The 24778-nt window shown below is 29.1% G+C and overlaps 1 protein-coding gene across 1 annotated transcript; it reads right to left on the reverse strand.

Annotated features, from left to right (window-relative positions):
- Positions 1-704: 704 nt before the first annotated feature.
- Positions 705-11861, reverse strand: LOC124490257 (uncharacterized). Its single transcript, XM_075730515.1, has 4 exons — positions 10967-11861; positions 3737-5552; positions 2102-2161; positions 705-1496 (listed from the first exon to the last, which is right to left on the reverse strand). The coding sequence occupies exons 1-4, from the start codon at positions 11696-11698 to the stop codon at positions 1159-1161; spliced, it is 2946 nt and encodes a 981-aa protein (XP_075586630.1). The 5' UTR covers positions 11699-11861; the 3' UTR covers positions 705-1158.
- Positions 11862-24778: the final 12917 nt, after the last annotated feature.

Genomic DNA, 24778 nt, shown 5'->3' on the forward strand with positions numbered 1-24778 from the left:
TTTTTTTTCGTTTTATTTTTTATCCATCCATTTATATATAAATGATGATGATGATCATCATTTAAACAACATAACGCCAACACAGAATTTTTTTTTTACTTGTTTTGTCGATTAATTCACAATTTTAACTCTGAAAATTGCGTGCGTGTGTTTGAGTGTGTGTGTGTGTGTTTTAGTGTTTGACTGTCACACAGATTTATTTTTTTGTGTGTTCTATATAATTTGATGGGTAAAAATTTTGATGAGATTGATTATCATATTTATCATTGACATTTCCCATAATAATGATAATTAGAATTCGTTCCAGGTACAATCATCATCATCATCATCACTACAATATTATGAATGAGAAATTTTTTTTTTCAAATTCATTGATGGTGGTCTTTTTTGTTTGTTGTTCATGGATTCCGATTTTATATGTGCATATTTCCTTTGTGAAATGATGAATTTTTTTTTTCTTTCGTTATAGTGTTTCAATGACTGATTAATTTTGACGCCCATTTGATGGTAGACATAAAAACCGAAACACGCTCACACACACACACACACACTGAACTTACCAACATAAACATACCAAAAAAAAAAAAAAAACATTGGGAGTGATGCGTGTGCGCATCATTTTTTTTTATTTTTGTTCATTTAAAAATAAAATTCTCAATTATTATAGTGCTACACACACACAATATTGGGCGTGTTATTTTTAATTAATAATGAGTGATTTGTGGGTGTGTATATGTTTTTTTTTTTAAATTGAAATTGAAATTCTTTATATATTTACAAATAATCAAATAATAAATCTGTGAAAAAAAAATCATATACCATTGAAATACAGAATGAAATTTTTTTTTTCAAATTGAGTATTGCTCATAGGTTATGTATTGTGTCATTGGTGATGATTGATTTGTGTGATGGTAGGTGTGTGTGTGTGTGTCAAAAAAATTATTATCAAAATCTGATGATGAGAAATTTGTTGAAATGATTAATGTGAAAAAAAATACTGTTCACTGTATGTGTGTGTCTGTGTGTGGGTGTGTGCGTGCAAAAAATAAATCAGTACGTCATTTGTGTGTGTGTAGGCGCCATGTTAATTGGTTTTTATTGATGTGATAAAATATTTACAAATTCTTTACAGAAAAAATAAAAATAAAAATCAATTAATTAATGTGTTGCAACAATTGACATATTATTCAAATTATTTGTAATCATTGATCCTGCTACATGATGATGATGAAGATGATGATGATGATGATGTGTTTGTTGTTGATGTTGATGATTTTGATGTTGTGGTTGTTGTTGTTGTTGTTGTTGTTTATGTGGTTTAGGCATATGTCTTTTCATATGTAATGCTAAATGATCAGAACGTGCAAATGAACGTTCACAAACTTTACATTGAAATGGTTTAGCACCAGTATGTTTACGATAATGGCGTGTTAATTCATCCGATCGTGCAAAACGCCATTGACATTCAGGCCATTGACATCTATATGGTTTTTCACCTGTTTTTTGTTTCATGAATGAAAAAAAACGATAACGATATTAAAGAGATGGAAAAAAATAAAATTACATATTAATTATTAATCACTGGTCAATCAAAAAAAAATTTCATTCACAAAAAAAATTCATCATTATGATATTATGATTGCCAAAGGCACTGGATTCGAGTACCATGAATGAATGAAACCAGAGAGAGAGAGGTGAATCTGTATACGACAACGATGATCATATATTCACTAATTGCTATCAAATCATTTTTTTTCATTCTAGCTCAATCAAAACGATCGATCATCACTATTGAAGAATGAAAAAATAAATGATATTCACGCGTCACTACTACTACTACTAGGTTTTTTTTCTTAGATAACCAAATGTGTCTAGATTCATTTTTTTCTTCTTCTTAATTCATCTTTTTTTTCATATCTAGATTATCTAGATGCAATTTCCGGTTATGATTAGCTGATATTAATGATGTATTTTTTTTGTGTGTGTCTAGTGTTTTTTTTTTATCGAAAAAAAACCGGATTTCAACCTTGAAAATCTGGTTTATCCATTTATTTTTTGTTTTGTTTTGGTAATATTGAAAGGATTGATGATTAAAACTTACCTGTATGTATTCGTTGATGGGCTTTCAGATGTGAACTTTTTGTATAAACTTTTGTACAACCTAGAAGTAAGGAATAAAATTAAAAAAAAATTAGAAATTTAGACACACACACACATTCTTTCAGTTTTCATTCTTAAAAATTTTTTTTCCCTTCGATTTCAAGAATGAAAAAAACAAAAACAAAGAAATAATAAAAAAAAACTATACATCCAATTACCAAAAAAAAAAAAAAAAAAAAAAAAAATGTGTCATCATCTCAAAATGGCCATCATTCATTTTTACATTTATAAATTTGCTATTTTTTCATTCATGATGATATATTACTTGTGTGTGTGTGTGTGTTAAACACATATAGTCATCATCAAATACAGGATGGTCAAAATTCTTTTTTTTGGTCTTGATGATGATGATAATGTGGTGCTAAATAATCTTGACAATAATAATAATAATTATCTTATAATGCCTATTTAATGACATTGCTACTGCTACTACTATTACTACTACTACTACTAAATTGAAATAAATTCCAAATGACAAATGAAAAGAAAAATTACAAAGTTTAAAAAAGAAAAATTCCAATTAACTTGTTATTATCTGGGTTGTTGTTGTCATTGTTTTTATGTTGATGATGATGATGATGATGAACATCATCAACGATAATTATACAGCTAATGAATGATCTTTGTAATCATCATCTTTAAATGATAATGATGAAAACAAACAAAAAAAACAAACAGAAAAAACAAAAAGAAAACGAAGGAAGCGCTAAATGATCTTTTCTTTTCTGAATTGAAATAAATGAAATAAAAAAAAAATACAACAAACAAATAATAAAAACATCAATTTTCTACACGCAATACATTCCTATCATTCCATTGATCATGATGACATGTTTTCATGTCATTGATGATCATGATGATGATGATGATGAGAACAACAACAAAACAAAACAATTAAATTCCATTACATTAATTAAGTAATGAGCTTCTCTTTCTCTCTTCATGCATACATAGAGAATAATGTTTATGTGTGTGTGTGTGTGTGTGTAGCTATTACAAAAATTTTGGAAACAACAGCAAATTATTGAAATGACAAATTGTCGTGTGTGTGTGATGTTTCTGTGTGATCAAAAATAGAGAGAAAAAAAAGATCTCAAAGTGATGAATAAATAAATTCAGATCTTTCCGGTCATTTTGGAACGGAAAAACTGACTATTTTGGTCAGTGATGTGTGTGTGTGTTGTTGTTGTTTATCATTCTTATCACTTGATTGACCGACTAGGTAAATGTCATCTGAAACACACAGCTGCCCAAATCAATAATAATAATAATCATCATCATCATGATGGTCCGAAATCTAGTTAATGTACCCGGTTTTTGTTGTTGTCGTCTACAAACTACGTACAAAAAACGATGACAACCAATAAAAAAAATTATTTCCGATCACACCAACAGACAAACAATGGAAAGCAATCCGTAACATTCACTTTCCCAAACTTTTTTTTTATTGTTTCCCAAACCATTATAAATGACCGTATTTCGGGTAACACAACACGAGAGAATGTTTCATGGTCAATCACATTATATTATTCTCTTTTCTTTATGCTACTAATGCTGCTATAAAATACCTACTAACCTGGATAATCACAACGGTGTATACGACGTTTTTCTAGTTCAGGATTATTTCGTCGATTATATCTTGGCTGTGGTGTTATTATAATTGTTGTTGGTGATGTATTTTCTATATTAAATCTTGATCCTGGAACACCGTTGGTACTACTACTACTACTACTACCACTTGTTGCTGTAGTAGATAATATACCGGACGTACCGGCACCAAACATTCGATGAGAAAGTGCTTTGACCGATGATGATGATGATGATTGCCCGGTACCTTGTTGCCGTTGATTACCGTTCACTATTGTTGTTCGTATTGCTGCTGTTGTACCATTTCGATTCAGGTGTACCGTTTTTGATTTTTCTGTTATTGTTGTTTTCGTTGTTATTTTCGCCGCTGCTGCTTCTGTTGTTGTGGTAGTAGTATTTGTTGAACTCGAATTACGAGACGTTGATGAGGATGGAATTGAGGACACTTGAGAAGGAGAAGAAGAAGAAGAAGAAGAAAATTGGGCCAACACAACCGTATTTTTCACACAGTTATTATCCATATGATATGCAGGTGAAATCGTTTGATTACTATTGTTAATCGTGTGAACCGACAATGATGGTGATGTTGATTTATTCAATTGGTGATGAATGGATTGTTGATTATGATTATTCGTTGTTTGTGTTGTAGTTGATGTTGATGTTGATGATGATGATGATGATGCTGATGAACCTGGTGAACCTGGTTCTGAACTAGGTGGTGTTGGTGGCATATATCTTGATGTTGTTGTTGTTGTTGTTGATGGTGATGATGATGATGATGACGATGATGATAATGATAACTGTGATTTAATTGACGATGTTGGTGTTGAAAATGTATTTGTATACATTGATGTTGTTGTTATTGTTGTTCCAAATGATGATGATCCATATTGTTGTTGATTATAACCGGATATATCTGATGATGATGATGATGATGTTGATGCTTCAATTGGATAATGTTGTTGTTGATGATGGTGATGTTGATATATTGTCGTATCTGTTGATCCAGTATCATTATTCCAATTAGTCGCAATTCCATATCCAGTAATATTATTTGTAATTGATGATGATGATGATAATGATAATGGATAACTACTACTACTACTAGTAGTTGTTGTTGTACGTGGATTTCCATTCATCATTAATGATTGTTGATGCTGTTGTTGATTGAGATGATTATGATGATGATGATGATGTTGGTTACCAATTGTTTGAACAAATTGTTCATACGATGATGATGGATTGGATTCAATCGATAAAATTGGATTCATTATAGCCGTTGATGGTGACATAATCATCATATTATTTGTTACTGTTGTTGGTGGCGGTAGTGGTGGTTGCATAAAATTATTATTATCATAAATATATGTGGCTGATGATTCAATATTAGCATTATCTAATATTTGTGCTTTAAAATGCATTGAATCCGGTGTGTTTGTTGTGGTAGTGGTGGCAGTTGCAAATGTTGATGGTTGTTGCTGTTGTTGTTGTTGTTGTTGTTGATAACCAACATTTGAATTATTATTCGTTGAACGATGATCCATATTGACCGATATTGATATTGATAATGATGATTTCTGTTGCTGTTGTTGTTGTTGATTATCATTATTATTATCATTAAAATGATTATTATAATTAGAATCGATTGATTTCGGTGATGATGATGATGATGATTTTGATGATGATTGTTCAATATAATTTATTGGCTGTTGCTGCTGTTGTTGAGGATGATGATGATGATGAAAACTAGACAATGTTTGTTGCTGTTGCTGTTGCTGCTGCAATGAAATTGTTGGCTGTTTTTCCTAAATGTCATAAAAAAACAACAGAAAATAAATAAATAAATAAAAAAAGAATTCACATGTTTAATTATCATTTCCAATCAAGCAACAAGAAAAAAAACCGAGAAAATTTTCGGAATTTTTTTTCCTTGCAAATCAAATTTTATGTGAGGGCCAAAAAAAAAATCGTTTAGATAACCTTTGATTTTGATCAGCGTGTGTGTGTGTGTGTGTGTGTGTGTGTGTGTGTGTGTGTGTGTGTGTGTGTGTGTGTGTGTGTGTGTGTGTGTGTGTGTGTGTGTGTGTGTGTGTGTGTGTGTGTGTAATAATAATTAATCGATGATTGGCGCGAATGAATTGATAATTTATAAACGTTCATAAATCCTCTTGACACACACACACACGCACACATGGTGGGTTATAATTAGTGTTTGATGTTGTAGGATGGATGGATGGATTTTTTTTGCGATGAAAAAAAATTGGAAAATTACGATCAACAACAAAAAAAAGGTGATGATAAGTCTATTTGGTGGTGGTCACCATCATTCAATTCAATCATTCGATCAGATCGAAAATCCGAAAAAAAAATCGAACTGGAATTCAATCAATGAACCCCCTCTCTCTCTCTCTCTCTCTCTCTCTCTCTCTCTCTCTCTCTCTCTCTCTCTCTCGCTGACATTGACACCGCTCTTTCGCGCACACATATATTGATAGCCAAAAAGCCGTAGGGCAAACATTAAAGATTTTTTTTAGAACCAAAAAAAAAACAAGAAAAAGAAAAAATTAATGTCCAAAATTGATGCATTCCTGATGATAATGATTGGAATGATGAAATTTATTCTGTTTTTTTTTCTACCGAATTTTTTTTCGAAATTCTTTCTTCTTTTTTCATTATCATCATTGAATGATATTGGCATAATTGGAAAACCACACAGTCTGTGGTCCACACACAGATAAAATGAAATGAATGAATGGAAAAAAATGGCAAAAAAAAAATTTTTTTGATCATCATCAGAAGCTCAACAGACCATACATAGATCAATATTTGACACAATTTATTGACCTTGTGAATTTTGATTTTTTTTTCTGTACCAAACATTCATCAATTTGCCACATATGTCAGTCGGTCAACAAATTGATAGAAAGAGAGAGGTCCAAAGTTCTCATCATCATCATCATCTTGACATTTCAACACCACAGGCCTAAAACTTTTTTTTTTTTTTTTTGATTAAAGTCAATCATCACCACCGGAACCGACGATAACAAAATAACAAGTGGGAAAAAAGTCGGAAAAAATTTTTTTGACCTAGCTTGCGCAACCAACACCTCTTTTTTGAAGCACAAGAGAAAAAAAAATTCAAATTCCAAATTAATCTTTCAACAACAAAAACAACAACAACGAACCGGAAAAAAATGGATGCACATTTTGCATAATAATGAATCATGGATTAACGCATTGATCTAGATTTATAAAATGTGGAAACAAAGTAGTCATGGTTATGAATAAAATGGAAAAAAAAGTCAAAATATTTAGACACACACATACACACACACGTATATATACATTTTGTATACAAAAACGGATTTTAAGCTTAAAATCAAATCAAATGATCATGCAAGGCCTCATGTTAAGCTCATGATTTATTAGGTTTAATGATAATGATGATGATGATGATGATGATGACGATGGAAATGTTTCTGTCAATTTCCTTCTTTATTATTTTCCATAATAATAATAATATCTCACCAAAAAAAAAAAAAAAAAAAAAAAAAAATTACGAAATATCATTTTCACTTACAGCCAAGCATAGCTTGCTTGACACATTGCTACGCCGGTGAATTTTTTCCCTGAAAAAAAACTTGCTACTTTTATATATATGCTTTCGGCCATTTTAGTTTATTATTATGACCAGAAAAAAATTGCGATAATAAATTAAAATGAATGACCAACAACAACAACAACAGCAACAACAACCATGATAATCCGGGCAAATTTTTCTCATTTGTATTGCCTGTTATGTTATGTTATGTGTGATTGAATGTGAATTATTCAAAATAATTCATGACACTTTATGAGTGTGTGTGTGTGTGTGTGTGTGTGCGTATACTTCGTAATTTGATAAACAACATCCGAATTTTTTTTTTTTTAGTTCGATCTCTCTTTTTCTTTCTTGCAATGTACGTAATTTTAATTATGAACCTGAAATATAAATTTCATTACAGTATAGTGATTTACTGGCTCTTTAGTTTTTTTTTCAAAGTAAAATAAAGCCAAAAAATACGAGATGTGAGTTTTCAAATATTTATGATTTTTTTTTTGTTACTTTGAAGGATCTGTATATGGATGGAGGGTAGATAGTTCATCCATTTGCTGTATGTGTGTGTTTATTTGATTATTAATTGATGATTAGTTTATTCATTGTTGACTTAACGTTGTTGTTGTTAATACACACAAAAATTTTATCATTTGTTACGCGAGCTAAATAGTAAAATAAACATTTATGTTATGTTATCCCAGTGCGCGCACACACACACACACAAGTAAAACTTCCGGTCTCGATTTGACCTTTTTTTTCGCTGTTGTTGTCCGTTTTTTTTATGTTTAATTGTTCCATCCTGTAAAACCGATTTTCTTTCTCATTTTTTTTTATTTGGTTGTTGTGTTTGTTATTATTTCTTCACGACGACAACAAAAAATATGAAGAGAAAAAAAAGGTAGGTGTAATGATCATTCATAATGATGATGATGATGATGATGAGAATTATTTTTATTTCGTGATCATCTTTTCTATCTTCTTGAACACCTTTTTTGATTGTAGTAAAACCAAAAAAAAAAAAAAAAAAAAATACTTACAGCATGCGTAACACTTGACGATGTTACGCATGCTGTAAATATATACACGAAAGAACTATCATCAATGCAATTAAAAAACAAACATTCAATTTTTGATCAAATACTTGTTGCTTATTTTGTTGAATAACAAGTAAAGCAAGCAACACTTGTATATGTAATGTGTGTGTGTATGTGTATGAATGAGCATCATCATCATATGTTGTCTTAAGATGAATTTGACAACCCCCTCGGATCATCATCATCATTAATGATCTTGATCTTGATCTTTCTTGACCTTTTTTGTTGTTGTTGTTTCAAATAAGGACATAATGGAAACAAAAAAAAAGTGTGTGTATAAGAATAATAATTTTTTTTGCTGATAAATAAATAAATAAAAGTCATTGATATTTTCAAATTTAAATTACATTTTTTCTTGTTTTGTTTTGTTTAAAATTGTTTACTAATTTTTCTTAAGAAAAAAAACAGAAAAAAAACAACAAATTGCTCAACAGACTACAAGTGTGTGTGTGTTTAGTAATTTAAATGTGGAAAATTTGAAATAAAACAAAACAAGACAAAAAAATTACTGGTTTCAGTTTTTTTTTCTTTGGTGAAATTGGTATTGTCAATTATTTTATGACCATTACGGACCTGTCAAACTCTTTTTCTTTTCTTTGGGTCTTTGGATTTTCGCCCAAAGGAATAATTTTTGTTTTTCATATAGAGATAGAGAGAAAGAGAGAAAGAGCCACAAACAATTGAAGAATTTCATGTTTATAATCAATTTATATGTTGCAAAAAACACAACACACAACGATGACGAATTATGCTAATTTCTTTTTTTTTATAATCATTGTATAATTGTAATTTCAATAACAATTAAACAATTCACAATACTGTTGATCTATATGGTACCAATAATTTTTTTTTTTTTTTGGTGCAATTCGAATGTATTGAATCGTATTTTTTTTATGATTCTCTATTGCTCTTTCTCAATACCATGTTGAATGATTTGAAAATTATTTATTTATAATAAAATATAATGGTCATTTTGATTGCTACACACACATATGCACACGCACACACAGGGTAAAATCACATTCACATGAAATGACTTTATGGCTTTTTTTCAATGAAAAGTTAATGTTATATAACTTTGCATAATAATAATAATAATAATAAGTTCAGTGTGTGTGTGTATGTGTGTGTTCGTTGTGTGTATAGGTAGTAGGAAAATTCCTGAATACAAATAATGAAATGATACAGCCACACGGCCACATCAAATTCTCTTTCAGCATCATATATGAACAGCAACAAGTGTTTGAAATGGAAAAAAAACTAAAAAAAAAACAGAAAAAAAACTGAACGAAATTCAGAACACTGTGTGCCGGCTATGGTATAGGTCTTTTTTTTATTGCCCGAATTTATTGAATTAGTGAAAATTCCATTCCATAAGTGTCAATATTCTAACAAAAAAAAATGAGCAATAATTGTAACACGATGATCATGATAATAATAATCATCATCATGATGATCATCTGCAATGATGATGATCCATGTTGATGATGATAATTAGAAAATTGTACGATTTTTTTTATATTTATTTATTTTGTCTTGTTTGTTTGTTTTTTTTTATGTTTTGTTCGTCATTTTACAACATGTTACTATATTTACATGTATACATGTATATTGTAAACGGACAAAAATAATCAAAAGAAAAAAAAAACAAATATAAATAAATAGAAGAGTGATAAAATCAAACACGAATTTCACTAGTTGTTGTTTCGTTATTTTTATCAAATATTCCATATCAGAAATGATAGTTGTACATAAATAAATAGAAAAAATGAACTTGAAGAATGTGAATTTTTTTTGTGATGAGAAAAGAATTTTTTTTTTCTGAAATGGCCTGAATCAGTGAAAAAAAACATACACATATAAAAACCAGGACCAAATATTTGATTTTGTTTTTTTTTCTTTTCCAAATTTTTTCCAAATCTAATAAAATATGGCTAGAATTTTTTTTTTCTTATAATTATGTAGACATAGACAATGTGGTGTTTTTTTTGTCCACCAATCTAATATCAATGATAATACTGTAAAACACAAGCACACAAAGATTTGTCAGATTGATAATTCTGTTTAAAAAAAAAATTTATTGGTGCTTTATGTACATTCTACATGTAAATGGTGGGCGTATTTGCGTGTGTGTGTGTGTGTGTGTGTGTTTGATAAATGGTTATAATCAAAAAAAAAACCGATAATTAACCAACGAAAAAAAAACAAAATTTCAAACAACAACAAGAAAACCAACAATTAAGAAATTTAACTATGAAATATATCATGATAGGTTATAATTATAAACTTTATTGTTCAAACAATTTTGTTTTTTTTTTTGAACTTTTTCTTCGATTCCTTTATTCAAAGTTTTTGTTTTGGTTGTTGTTGTTGTTGTTGATCAACATATTATTATCGAATTTGCATGCCATTTATATGTTGTCGTTGTGGTAAAAGAAGAGTGGTATCTTCTCTTTTCGACATTTTTAAATTTTTTTTTTTTTTTTGCTCTTAACAATAACAATAATAATAATAATCGTACAGTTACCTCAATAATATTGTTCATTGTGGTCGTTGGTGATATTGTTGATGACCATAATGAATTTGGTGAAATACTTGCATTATATGGATGATGATGATGTTGGTGATGGGTTTGTTGATATGGATTAAAATGATGATGTTGATGTGGATGATGATGATGATGATGATGATTATAATGATGATTATTATTAGTATGTTGATGATTATAAATATGATGATGATGATATGGATGCTGTTGTTGATGATGTTGAAGTTGATTATGGCGATTATTTGTCATTGTCATTATTGTTGTTGCAGTGGCTGTACAATCTGGTACAATTTGATCAGCTTCATCCGTTATTGATGAACGATATGATAATGGTGAAAATGATGCTGATGATGATGATTCATTTATTTCTGATTTTATAATTGGTAAATTATTACCATTTATAAAATATGGTGACAATGATGATGATGATGATTGTGTTGTTATAATTGTATCGTTATTATTTATTATTGGTGGTGGTGATGATGATGGTGGTGTAGTCGTTGTTGTTGTTGTTGTTGTTTGATTATTATGATAATGATGATTATTATGATGATGGTGAATAGAATGATTGTCCATCATTGTCATTAGCATCATTTTATTCATTAATTTTGAATTATTATTATTATTATTATTATTACTGTTGCTGTTGTTGGTAGAATAATTTTGTAATGACGATGATGATGAAAACAAATGATCATATAGAATGGACATTTCAATCTGGTCAATAACACAATACACTTGATTATGGAATCAAATATATCACACACACACACTTACACTGATTATGTCTTGTGATTTCTGATGTTGCAAAAAAAATTTCGATTTTTTTTTGTTTGTTTGTTTGTTAAACAAATCAAAATCAAAATAACCTGTTGTGAACAACTGATGAACTGAACTGAATGACCGATACGAATCGACAGACTGGCTGGCTTGATGGCTAGTTTGCTGGCTGAATATTATATCAATGAATGTGTGTGTGTAATATTTTTACATTTTTGATTCCACACACATTGTGTGTGAGAGAGAGACAATATAATACTCTATGTGCGCAGATGCGCACAAAATAATGATGGTGATGATTATAAACAACCTACAAAACAGCAATACATTATAATATATATATTCGAATAGTCTCCGCCTCTAGAAACCACCTTAACACCGCCTTTTCTTTAAGAAAATGTTCAAATAGATTTCCATCTATTCTTCATACTATGGTTTTTTGAGTAGCTGGATTCTTTTTTCAACAATTTGTATTTGAATGTATGGAAATATGATACTTCTGATTCACTCACTTGGTTGGAATTCAATCTCTCAATTGATTTGTATGATAAAATTCTTATATTGAAGAATTATCGGTGGTTATGTTTTTTTTTTGTAATCACATTATAATGATGATGATGATGATGGTATGAAATGTCGCCAATTTTTTTAATTTGAAATTAAATTGTGGACAATTGGATTGTTGTACATACAAACAACCATACAAAGGGGCGGATTTGGCAACCCCTTTCAAAGTAATAAGATAATGATTGATTTGATTGTTGGAAATTAACCAGAAGAAATTAAAAAGATTTATCTTTGGCCAGAGAAAAAAAAATACTTGATTCGATCATCATTTAATTGATTAACCAAAATAAAGAAAGAATCATCAATATCAATGAGAATTGACTAAATCTAAATCCATAAAATGATTACCGAAGGCCATTTTATTTCATTTCATTCATTCATAGCTTTATCATCATTACATTACATTATTGTGATGTAATATTGTTGTCCAATTCAATGTTGTTCAATCGATTAAATAAAAAGAGGAAAAAATGATTGAACATTATCATCATCAGCTAGCATTATAAATGTAAAAAAAATGTTTAATTATGCATATACATTACATCGCTATCGTCAAGTAAACATCGATCCATTATGTTTTTTTTCTTTGTTGTTTTACGTTTTTTTGTGTGTGTGCCCTCTTTTAATGATTTATATTTGTAGCTTGTTTGTTTATTCATTTTTCATTCACTTTTTGTTATTTGTTATTTATTTATATTTATATTCAATCGGCAATTAAAAAATGCTCAACGATTTTTTTTTGTTTTTCTCTCTCTCTCTCTCTCTCTTAATCCATTGATGACTTTATCCTCATTTGTCCAAAATTTTTTTTATTGTGATTAATTCATTTTGTTTTTACAAACACACACACACATACAAATCAATTGTGTGTTGTTTTTTTAAATTTTCATTGCTTAAAGGCATTCAAATCAATCATCAATGATGATGATGATGATGATGATTATCAATGGAAGTGGAAATATTTTGTTAATTTTTTTTTTGTTTGAATTTAAATTGAGATGAAAATAATGTTTATATAAAAAAACGGAAATAAAATTACCGTACATTCATGAGGGACAAAACAAAATTATCGTGATAGAATCGATGTTTTGTTTTTGAAATTTTTTTGGATAGCAACAACAACAACAACAACAGGTGTTTGTTGTGTATAGCCTTCATTTGATCATAATCGAGAATGGTTAATTATAAAAATCCATGTACAGAATAGAAATTTAATAGTTGAAATTTAATTCAGATTTGTTGTTGTTGTTGTTGTTGTTACATCTGCCCATTCAAAATTCATTGCCAATTTGTTGTTGTTACGTTTGCCAATGATGATAATGATGAATAAAATCAGTTATAACTCACCTGTCATTTTTTGTTGTTGTTGTTGTTGTAGTTATATGCACGGATACTATTTATAACTCATCTTTTTTTTCTGGCATCATAATGAAAAATTCATATTTTTGATGAGGAGAAGAAAATTTCATTTCATTTGATACAAAATTATTATATAGGTTTGTAGATGATAATTACTATTAATATAATTGCAATTAATCAAAATGTTTATCTGTAAAATGGGGAAAAAATCGATATTATTGATTGAATCCAATGCATTGATCGTTCATTGAAGAAAAATTAGTTTTTACGATAAATTTTGGACACACAAAATCCAAAGAAAAACTTGATTTAGTTGTGTATGGAACCTTCTGTAGTGATTATTGGATTAGTTTTCCAAGTTTCATTTTTTTTAGCTGACAAGTTTCACATAAATTTTGTTGTTTTATGATGAAAAAAAAGGCCGAAAAACAACAACAACAACGAAGATGATGATAATCCGGTTGTAGTTGTTGTTATTATTATTGTAGTGGATTGACCATCATCAATATATATCGACATTATTATACATATAATACACACATGTCATGCAATTTAATATTTTTTTTGTTCATAAAATAAAAAACTTGTTGTTGTTGTTGTTTGTATCCATTCATTCATTCATTCATTCTCATCCAAACTATATAATTATTATTATACATATAAAGGCCATAACAAAATGAATAGCTAAAGATTTTTCTTTTTTTTTCTCATAAGCATCTATGGCTTTTTTTTAAAAATGATGATGATCATCATCATCTAATAAGATCCATACATCGTTATTTCAAATGAATTCTTCTTCATCGTCTTGTTGTTGTTGTTGTTTAATGTTGTACAACAACATCATTGTTGTTGTTCTTTTGTTACCTGGTTATTATTATTATCATGATGATGATGATTATGATTATCATCATGATAATAATAATAATGATGATGATCGGGTATAGGATAGATATATATGATCCAGAATGAATGAATTAATGTAGATAATGTTTTTATTTTGTCCATTCAATGATGATTTGTTCTTTGTGCTGTGTGTGCGTGTGTGTGTGTGCAGATCTAGATCTAATGACGATGATGATGATGATGATTATGATTACTGTGTATATGAATGGTTACTATGATTATATTAGCTGCCATGTTTATAATGATGATGAGCCTATAATTCATAATCATTGCAACAACAACAAAAAATGAAAGAAAATTCTGTTTAAACAAAAGTGAACAATTTGGCTCTGTGTATTGTGTATGTTTATTTATGTTATATTTTGTTGTTGTTGTTTTTTTTTCGTTGAAATACAGACAAGATCATCATTTTAAGTTTGTTGAGGCTTTCGCTTATGAGATGCTGGTCGAAAATGTTTGATCCATTTATTCATACAAATCCGAATATAGCACACAAACACACACACACACAAACATCAATTTATTCTCGGGTTAAAAATGGAGGTTTTGTGATAATTTGTAATTTCAAGAAAATTAGTTTGACCTATTTCAATCTTCAACCCGTTTGATTTTTTTTGGGGGGGGGGGATTTTATTCAATTTTTGATTAATTCAACGATATATAATAATTTAAAACATTCGATACGCTTGTTGAATATTCTTTTTTTTTTGATTAATTTATTCACATTTTAAAAAACGGTAACAATAATTTACACGAATGATCCATAGGCTCCATAAAGTCTCGTTATTCATAGACACCTTTCTCTAATGTTTGGCAAATTTATTGAAGCAAAACAAAGCAATTCAAGAAGCAAGTCGTGTGGCCATCATTCTATTCCAATGACACACACACACACACAATGGTTTGTCACTTGTTCATTTTCATTTTCATTCACACGAATCGATTATATTCAAAAGTGAAAAAAAAATATTTTTCACTTTGAATAAAATTTTTCTGATTTCAAACAGATGAAAATGGAAAGAAATATTCAATTCCTTTCTCTAATATATGACAGTTTTTCATTTTCCAAATATTAGCCTGTCATTGCACAAACACACACACACACACACGTACACTAACAACATTTAACCCGGTTTTAGGTGACAAGTACAAGGACAATCGTTGTTGTCGTTGTTGTTGTTCAATTCCACTTGATCCACTTGTGGTGGTACCGTTTACGCGGTTAGGTTTTTTTTTCTTTAAACTGGTCAGTGTTGTTTATTATTAGGTAGTTATTCAAGTCAATCACATCAGAGTTGAAAATAAAAATAAAAAATGTTGTTTCTTCACCTTAGGAGGGCCAAATATATATACACTGTGTTTTTTCCAGTAATTTATGAACCCAATGATCCAAAATAATAACCGAACATAAATTCCATACTATTTCACTTTTTTTTGTACATTCTTCATTCATTTTTTTTTCATGGTCATCGTTACGGTGGCTATTGTGGTGTGTGTGTGTGTGTGTGTGTGTGTTTGTGGGGTTAAATTGTCTTTTCCAATTGTTCTCTAGAGATTTTTTTTTATTTCTTCCTCTTTCTTTTCATTTCAATTCTCTGATTGATTTCGAATCGGAATAAACTTTCGTATTCGTTTGTATAATTTTAGTTGTTTTTTTTCTCTCTCTCTCTCCATTTTCAATTCGGAACTGATTGATCAATGCACAAAAAAAATGTTGTGGAAAATGACCATTTATTTTGTAAGAATTGTGTCATATGCTTTTTTATCAATGGACAAAAAATTCGTACGTGTCAACTGAATTATATGTGATTAGATGAGTTAGATCTCTTTGCGTGCGTTGTTGTTATTGTTTGTCGAATTTCGGTTGTATTATTATAATTATTAATTGCTCAATGTATAGTCGCGCAAGCTTGCGTGGCCTTGTTTTTTCATTTTTTTTTTGTTTTTGTTTTTGTTTGTTTCGAATGAATGTTTCCACCAAAAAAAAAAAAAATTGCAAAATAATTATCAATACTACATATAAACAGAATCAACTTTAAAAGAAAAAAAAATTCATTAACCAAGGTAGACCGTAAATATTACAATCGTATAAATGAAATAAGTATTGCACCGAATCGAATAGAAAACAAATTATTAATCACAACCACCAACACACGCTTTATTTATTGTGTGGTCACAATTTGTTCACAATATCCTATGTAGAAACGTAGAGAGATAGGGAAAAAAAATTAATGAACCTTTTCACTATAGTGATTAATTAGATCATGAGATAGTATTCTCTATGATCGGTAGAAATTCGGTAAAGAAAGAGAGAAAGAGAGAGAGAGGGGAGGGGTACACAATACGGTACAAACAATTAATTTTTTTTTCATTTCATTCTTTTATGTCCGTCATTGAACAACAACAACAACAACAAAGAAAGAAAGAAACAGAATGATGATCAGTATCTGATGATTTGTTATCGGTTTATGTATTCGTGTATTGATAATGGTCTATGAAATGAAATGAAACCCCTCAAAGCCCAAAAACTTGTAATTGGATTCCAAAAGAAAAAAAAATGTAGGCGGAGTATTTGTGTGTGTGTGTGTGTGTCCTACAGGATGTTCATTGTTGATCATGATGATGATGATGATGAACTTGACAGAGTGGTGTTTACGTTAAAGGATTTTTTTTTTTTTTTTTTGATAAATTAAGAATCATTAATAGAGAAAAAAATAGATAATCTTGATGATACAACAACAACAACAAAAAATGAATTAAAAGAGTTAAATGTACTATATAACAAGAACAAAAAAAAATGGTGATCATTTTGCCAACAAATTAGTATTTAATTATAAGTGAATATATAAAATAATAATTATATTTCTTTGTTTTCTTTTTTTTTCAATGAATGAATTAAGTTGAAAAACATTTAAAAAAAAAATCTTACAGCATGATAATAAAATGATAATGATGGTCAAAAATAGCGTTCTCTCTCTCACTCTGTCTTTGGTTAATTATTATCATCATCATTAATCGAAATTAATTCTTCGTCAAGATGATTTTTCGAAGAAAAACAAGTAGAAGGATAAAAAGAATGTTGTATTAATTAATCCTGATGATGATGGTGATGGTCAAAAAAAAAAATGCTATATCAACGTGTGATATATTATTGTGATGTTGGTTGATTATTTCATTCTCCGGTTCTTTGAAATCATCATCATCATCATTGCAAATGATCATAATATGTTGAACCAAACCGGATCAGAAAGAATATTGAATTTTTTTTTTCTTTCTTTTAATTGATTCAATGTCTTTTGATGGCGGCAATAAACAACAGCAACAATAATAACACAATATATAGAACAAAAACAAATGATGAAATTGAAATTGTAATCGATAATAATAATAAAAATGATGATGATGGTGATGGTGATGGTGATGATGATGATGACGATGGATAAAAGATTTTTGATAGCTCAACAGCATTTTTTTTGTTGTTGTTGAAAATTTTTCTTGGCTGCTGATTATTTTATAGTTCAGACATAGCATTATCACCATATGATATGGATTTTTTTTCCCCATTTTCAATCATATTTCATCTTACATCATCATCATCAAAGTAATAATTAGAATAGCGAAAAAAAAATCAAGTCAAAAACAACAATAAGAACAATAGATCAGCATTGGCAGCCTAATTACATATCGTTTTTTTTTCGATGATGATGATGAAAAATTCTTTGTTTTTACTGCATGCAAAATTGGCCCATATGATAATTTGTGTATCCATCATCATCATCATCATCATCGTGTTTTTTTTTATTAATCACAGTGGATAAAACACACTTGTTGCACAATATCAACACATCCGAATTCTTGAAGCGATTTACACAATTGATTGAATGAAACAACAAAATGATTTGAAATCAGATTTAGTGGGGGGTGGGGGACGAAAAAAAATATTCAAATTAATTTTCAAGTGTATGTCCATGTCCATGTGTGTGTGTGTGTGATTGAAATACCAAATCATAATAATCTTTGACCTTTAAGATTTTCTATAATCATAAACAATATATATACAAAATTGAAATGAATTCAAGTCAGGATTTTTAGGAAAATAATAATGTTCAGTGACATTTACAATGGAAAAAAAAATTTGCTTTTTTTTGTAATCGATCAATCAATCAACGCTGCGCACACTGTGCGGAGACATCATCATCATCATCATCATCGTTTTGAGAATCAATTTTCTTTTGGAATTTTTGTTTTTTTTTTGTTTTTTTTATTGTTGTTGTTGATTACTTTGAAATTTTTTTTTTCATAAATAATAACCTGCTTAATATTCTTCTCACATTTACACAGACACAGACGCACAGACACACACACACACACATGATATACAGGTAAATTGAAATGAAATAAAAACATGAAAATCATTTCATTACATCATCAACTTTCATAATAAATAATCAGTTTATGTAGTTAATTATTTCAACTTTTTTTCGTCTGTGTGTGTGTGTGTATTTGAGTGATTTTGTAAAAAATTTTTAAGCTCAATTTTTTTTTTGATTTCAATTCCTAAAAGCAATGATGTGGATGTGCTTTATGATGATGATTTTTTTTTTGTTTCGTTTTAATGTGATCAACATCATCATTTTTTTTCAATCAAAAAGAAATTGACAAGAAATATTTCGAAAACTTGAAATAGAAAATGAAATGAAATGCAATTATTGTTGTTGTTCATCATACATACATACATCTATGTTTGTATGTAAATGGATCACTAGATCAATGTTATTATTGTTAACCTATGAGGCTATGAACGATTACCTTTAATTGTGAATTGAAACAAAAATAACAACAACAACAACAACAAACGAAAAACGAAAATGAAATATCGTATAGAGTGTGTGTATGTATAGATATTATAATTATAGTCATTGAACTTTACCATTTTTTTTTCAATTTTATACATACACATGTGTCTCGAAGTGTTGTTGTTGTTGTTGTTGTTACATTATATACACAGGTCCGGTTTGTTGAAATTAAAAAAAAAATATACAATTTTCCATCTATCTAGATCAGTTATCGCGTTCGCGTTGTTGTTTTATACAAATTGTTTGGTTATTTTTTTTTCAGCTCGCGCTGTTTTCCATCATCATCAGAAAGAAAGAGAATAGGTGATGAACCAGATGATGAATTTTCTTGTTTGTTGGGGGGTGGGCATTGGTGGTTTTTTTCGCTGATTGCTTGGTGTTAGTGTAAACGCAAAACAATTAGAAGATCGATGTGTAATCATTGTGGAATGGAAAAAATAAATCATCAAAATTTTGGTTTTTTTTTTGATTGACTTGCTGATTCGTTGTTGTTGTTGTTGCGGATGAACCGGACATTTGTTGTTGATGATGATTCTGGAACGGTTTGAAGCAAAAAAAAATTTATGAATAAAAAAAACAAACTAAATGGGTGTGTGTATGTGGTTGGTTGGTTGATTGTTAGCATAATGATGATTGCCTCGAATAAATACACATTATGAAACCATTTAAATGATGATACCAGATGTTTGAAATCAAATGATGATCTATTTGATGATCCAGTTCCCACACACACACACACACACATTTGATCGGAATTGATTTAATTTCATTTCAAATCACCGGATGCTGAAAATCAAATCACACAGAAATTCACATGAACATCATCATCATTGTCAATTAATCATCAGATAGGGAAAAAAAATCCTTGCTGATGATTTGAATTTATTCATATTCACAAAATGGGTACTCATCATCATCATCATCATCATCATAATGATCAAACGGGCCCAAAACATGATGATTATGATGATGATGACAATTCTCAATTCAGGTCAAAACAGTGGAACAGACAGATCAAACAAATTCATGACATTTTTGTTTGTTTAGAATTTTAAAGAAATTTATAAAATTTTATTCCATCAACAATAATGACAATAATTATGATGATGATGATGATAGACGAATGAATTTTTAATGAGAAATAATTTTACAAATGAGAGAATAGAGAAAAAAAACTCGAACGAATTCGATTTGTTTTTAATTATGTGTGATGATGATCATCATCTTTGTAATCATCATCAGATGATGATGATGATGACTGTTTAAGATTTAAAATTGAATGAATTTTTTATAAAATGTTTTAAAATTCATTTTCAAAAATTAAATGTTAAACTTTTCTTTTAAATTGGATTTTCAGCCATTTTTTTTCCACTGCCCAATATTTATGATAATGATAGGGTTGTCTAATTCGTTGTTATTGACGTTACCTTATTATTATCAATTATGTAAGTTTCAAAAAAAAACAAAAAAAAAATTTATTTCATCTAATAATTGAAATTCGTCAATTCCATATATTTGATTGTTACACATAATCCTTTCTCGTGCATTTTAAAAAAGTGTAAGAAAATCATATGTTACATGGGGGATGGTTCCAAAAATTTCCAAGAATCATTCTTCTTGGAAATTTTCTCGACACACACACACAAAATTACATTATGAAATGATTGATCCAATTTCTCTCTCTCTCTTTTGCCAATTTCGTTATATTTACCGTATGTTGTGTTATCATCATTGTATTTTATAAACCCAGAACTCCTGATGCTATTTTTAATTGGAAAAAAAAATTTTTTTGGTGATAAAAGCAATAGATGTAAGCAGATCATCATCATGCAGAGAACGAGGAATTGGCATTTTTTTTTGTTTTCATTAAATTGTCAATTATACATATGATTCACATTTGGTGGTTATTGAATGATGGGAGCTTATTTTCAATTTATCATTGATTTACAAATACATTTTTTATATATCGATGATAACCGATGATGACCGATGTGTTTTTTTTTTTTTTTTAGATGTCGAGGTCGTCTTTTTTCCTTATGGTGGGTAATCAATCTATCTTGATTACCATTTAGAGGTATGTTGTAGCTTGTAGTTGTTGTATTAATTTGTTCGAACAAATGTTTTGACAACAACAACAATGAACCGAATTTTACGTACGGTAAATGTAATGTAAGAATTTGGCAAATTTTTTTTGTTCTTCTTTCATGGCCATTGATATTATTAGTTAGTAAACTGCTGTGTTGTTGTTGTTGTTGTTAGTTAACATATTTGACCTCTACTCGATTACGCAAAAATAACAAAAAAAAACAGCATGTATCCATCACTATCGCGGATTTTGTTTGTTATCGCTGATGGTGATGATCAGTTGTTGTTGTTGTTGTTGTTTTAAATTTAACTTTATGAAATGATCCATTGGAAACATACAAACATTATGATGACCATCCATCCATCTATCTATCTATTTTGGGTTCTATCCTGGTGGTGTTGAAATATTGTATGCTGTTTTGGCTAAAAATAATTCATTTTTTTTGTTGTTATTTTTTCAACAACAACCACAATAATAATAATGAAATGATGAACAACGGTGTGTTCAGTCATCGTTATTTTTTTTCTTTTCTTTTCTTATTAATCGATCAAAAATATGATCAAACTAATATTGATACCCCCTCTCTCTTTCTCTCGATAGTTCATCTATGATGATGATGATGATTGGTCACCATAGGTGGCCACAATTAACAACAACAACAACAACATTTCGATGATCATCGTATGTAATCTTTTGTATTATCGTTTTGTATTATCGATCAGATTGATCGATTTTTTTTTGTCAATCTCTTTCCACACTATTACTACTGTTTCCATCATCCGTTTATTTGATGATGATAATGCTCTTGAATATTATTGAGTTATTTGATTTTTTTTTTTGGTTTTTTTTCTTGATTGTTAAAAGAATTTTTATTTTTGTCCATGTTTATTCCATATATCCAATGAACCAATTCTGATTGATCCAAATCTATCATTCAATTGAATCGTGGTTAAATGAACAAAAGATGGGCTTTATTTTGCCTTCAATTGATAGATCGATAGATGTTTGACTGGCTTATTAGCTGGTTGGTTGGCTGGTTAGCTGGTTGGTTGGTTGGACACGCGACCTAAAGTCACGATTTTTTTTCTGGCCATTTTTTCCGATTCGGTTTTTTTTTTGTTTTTTGTTTTTCCACTTTGTCGGTCCGATCAAATCGAATAGAGGAAAAAAAGAAAGAAAAAGAAAAAAAAGGTCAAATTCAATTTGTAACACTTGGCGATTCTTATTCTTTATTGTGGAAAAAAACGTGATCTTGTGTGTGTGTGTGTGTGTTGTTTTTTGATTCAAAAAAAAAAAAATTACGCAAACATTACTTTGTGGTTTTTTCTCTTCTTCTGATGATTGCTATAAATAAATTCATTCATTAAAACCAAAACCAAAGCCAAACAAAAAAAAAATGAAGATTTCATTTTTATGAATGAATCAATTCCAAAAAAGCAACAACAAAATTATTGTAATTCGATTGCGTAGGTTTTCGATCTTATATCCAATATACTTTGGCTTTTGTTTTTAAGTTTTTGGCCAAAAAACAAAATTTACATTTTTTTTCACACACACCCACAAAGAGAAATTTTTTCTTTTTCTTCTGAAGTCTTAATTATTTTTTTTTCGTTAAAGAAATGAAAAAAAAGTCAAATTCTGATTGAAGATGTCCCATGGATTGTGTTGTGTGTGTTTATTTTTTTTTTTTTTTTTGGCATAATATAAACAAACTGGTATTGAGATTTATTACACACCTTACCGTACTTGTTTTATTTGCAAATTTATTTTTTTTTACGAAATTTTCCGATATCATTATCATAGATTGGCCAAGTATGTCGTCGTTCGTCGTCATCGTGCCACACGAACGAATTGACGATGACGATTTACGACGACAAGTGAAATTTGATATCAATGAAATGGTGATCAAAAAAAGAAAGAAAGAAAGAAAGAATTTTATGCGAATTTTTATTTTCCATTCATTCATTGAATTTATTTACGTTGAATTTTTTTTTTTTTTTTGAGGAAACCTGTATCGGTGTGTGTGTGTGTGTGTGTTGATTTGCAATTAATTAACACTAAATCTGGTTTGATGACCGATTATGTTGATGATGATGATGGTGACGACGATAATGATGGCTATAGTGTCATAAATGTTGTTGGTCATTTCAATTTCATAACAACAAACACATGTATTATCTTTGTAGTTGATCTTACAATCAATTTTTAGCTGATTTAAAATCATTTATCAGTTTTTATTGATAAATGACAATTTTATATGTCACAAGTTGCTATTTATTATTATTATTTTTTTGATTGTTTTGGAAAGAAAAGGAATTTTTTCTTTAAAAAAATGTCATAAAAATCCAATTCCAAGTGTAATTGATTCAGGTGTTCAATTATTTGTTCCATGGTCTATTTTTATCCTATGGGCCACACACACACACACACTTGGAAATGTCCCTTTCAACGAAAACATTGTAAAACACACACTAGGGTCCAAAACCAAATGTATTTTGGGTTCAAACCCGAAAAAATAAAGTCCAATTTAGATGGCAAAAGAATAAATACAGAAATGTGATTGATGATGATGATGTTTAAATTCTAAACAACAACCATCAATTTCATTGAATCGAAATTGATTATGGTCGATTCGATCAAGTGAACATTTGACCTAAACATTTTAATCCATAAAAAACAACAACAACAACAAAAGTCTATAATTTAATATCAATTTATAAACTAAGAAAAACCAAAGAATAATTTTCGTTTGAAACAAACAGAACAACAAAAAAAAATTTGTTGTAATTTGATCATCATCATCGTCATCATCAAGGTGAAGGTTAAATGATCAGTCGTTCAGCAAACATACATACATAATAATAATTGATGTCACAGAATTTTTTTTTTGCTTTGAGTCTTGACCTTTTAATTGTAGCCTGAGTGTGGAAATGAATGGAAATGAAAAATACGAGGTCGATTTGTGGTTTTTAATTTTTTTTTTACACACAAACAATTCAAGTAAGTTAGTATATTTTTCTACAGCCGGAAGGCGAAATGTTATGTCGAGTAAAAAAAATGAATTTCAATTCAATGATGATAACTTCTTGGTTGTGGTTGTGGTGGTGGTGATGGCCATATGTTATGCCCGATGGATGCGGACACGCGCAAAAATTTTTTCATCATTGCTAGTCATGTCCTCGAGACAAATAAATTCCACAATACCATTTATTAAATGAATCGTTAATAATAATGATAATA

Source organism: Dermatophagoides farinae, chromosome 4, assembly GCF_024713945.1.
Source record: "Dermatophagoides farinae isolate YC_2012a chromosome 4, ASM2471394v1, whole genome shotgun sequence".
NCBI classification, from domain to species: domain Eukaryota; kingdom Metazoa; phylum Arthropoda; class Arachnida; order Sarcoptiformes; family Pyroglyphidae; genus Dermatophagoides; species Dermatophagoides farinae.

Bases quoted from the DNA above. Each gene is read 5' to 3' on its own strand.
- LOC124490257 (XM_075730515.1), bottom strand. From the start codon at position 11,698: ATGTCCATTCTATATGATCATTTGTTTTCATCATCATCGTCATTACAA. The intron at 5,553-10,966 runs GTAACTGTACGA...TATGACATTTAG, and splicing joins CAATGAACAATATTATTGAG to GAAAAACAGCCAACAATTTC. The intron at 2,162-3,736 runs GTTAGTAGGTAT...CCTTACTTCTAG, and splicing joins ACACCGTTGTGATTATCCAG to GTTGTACAAAAGTTTATACA.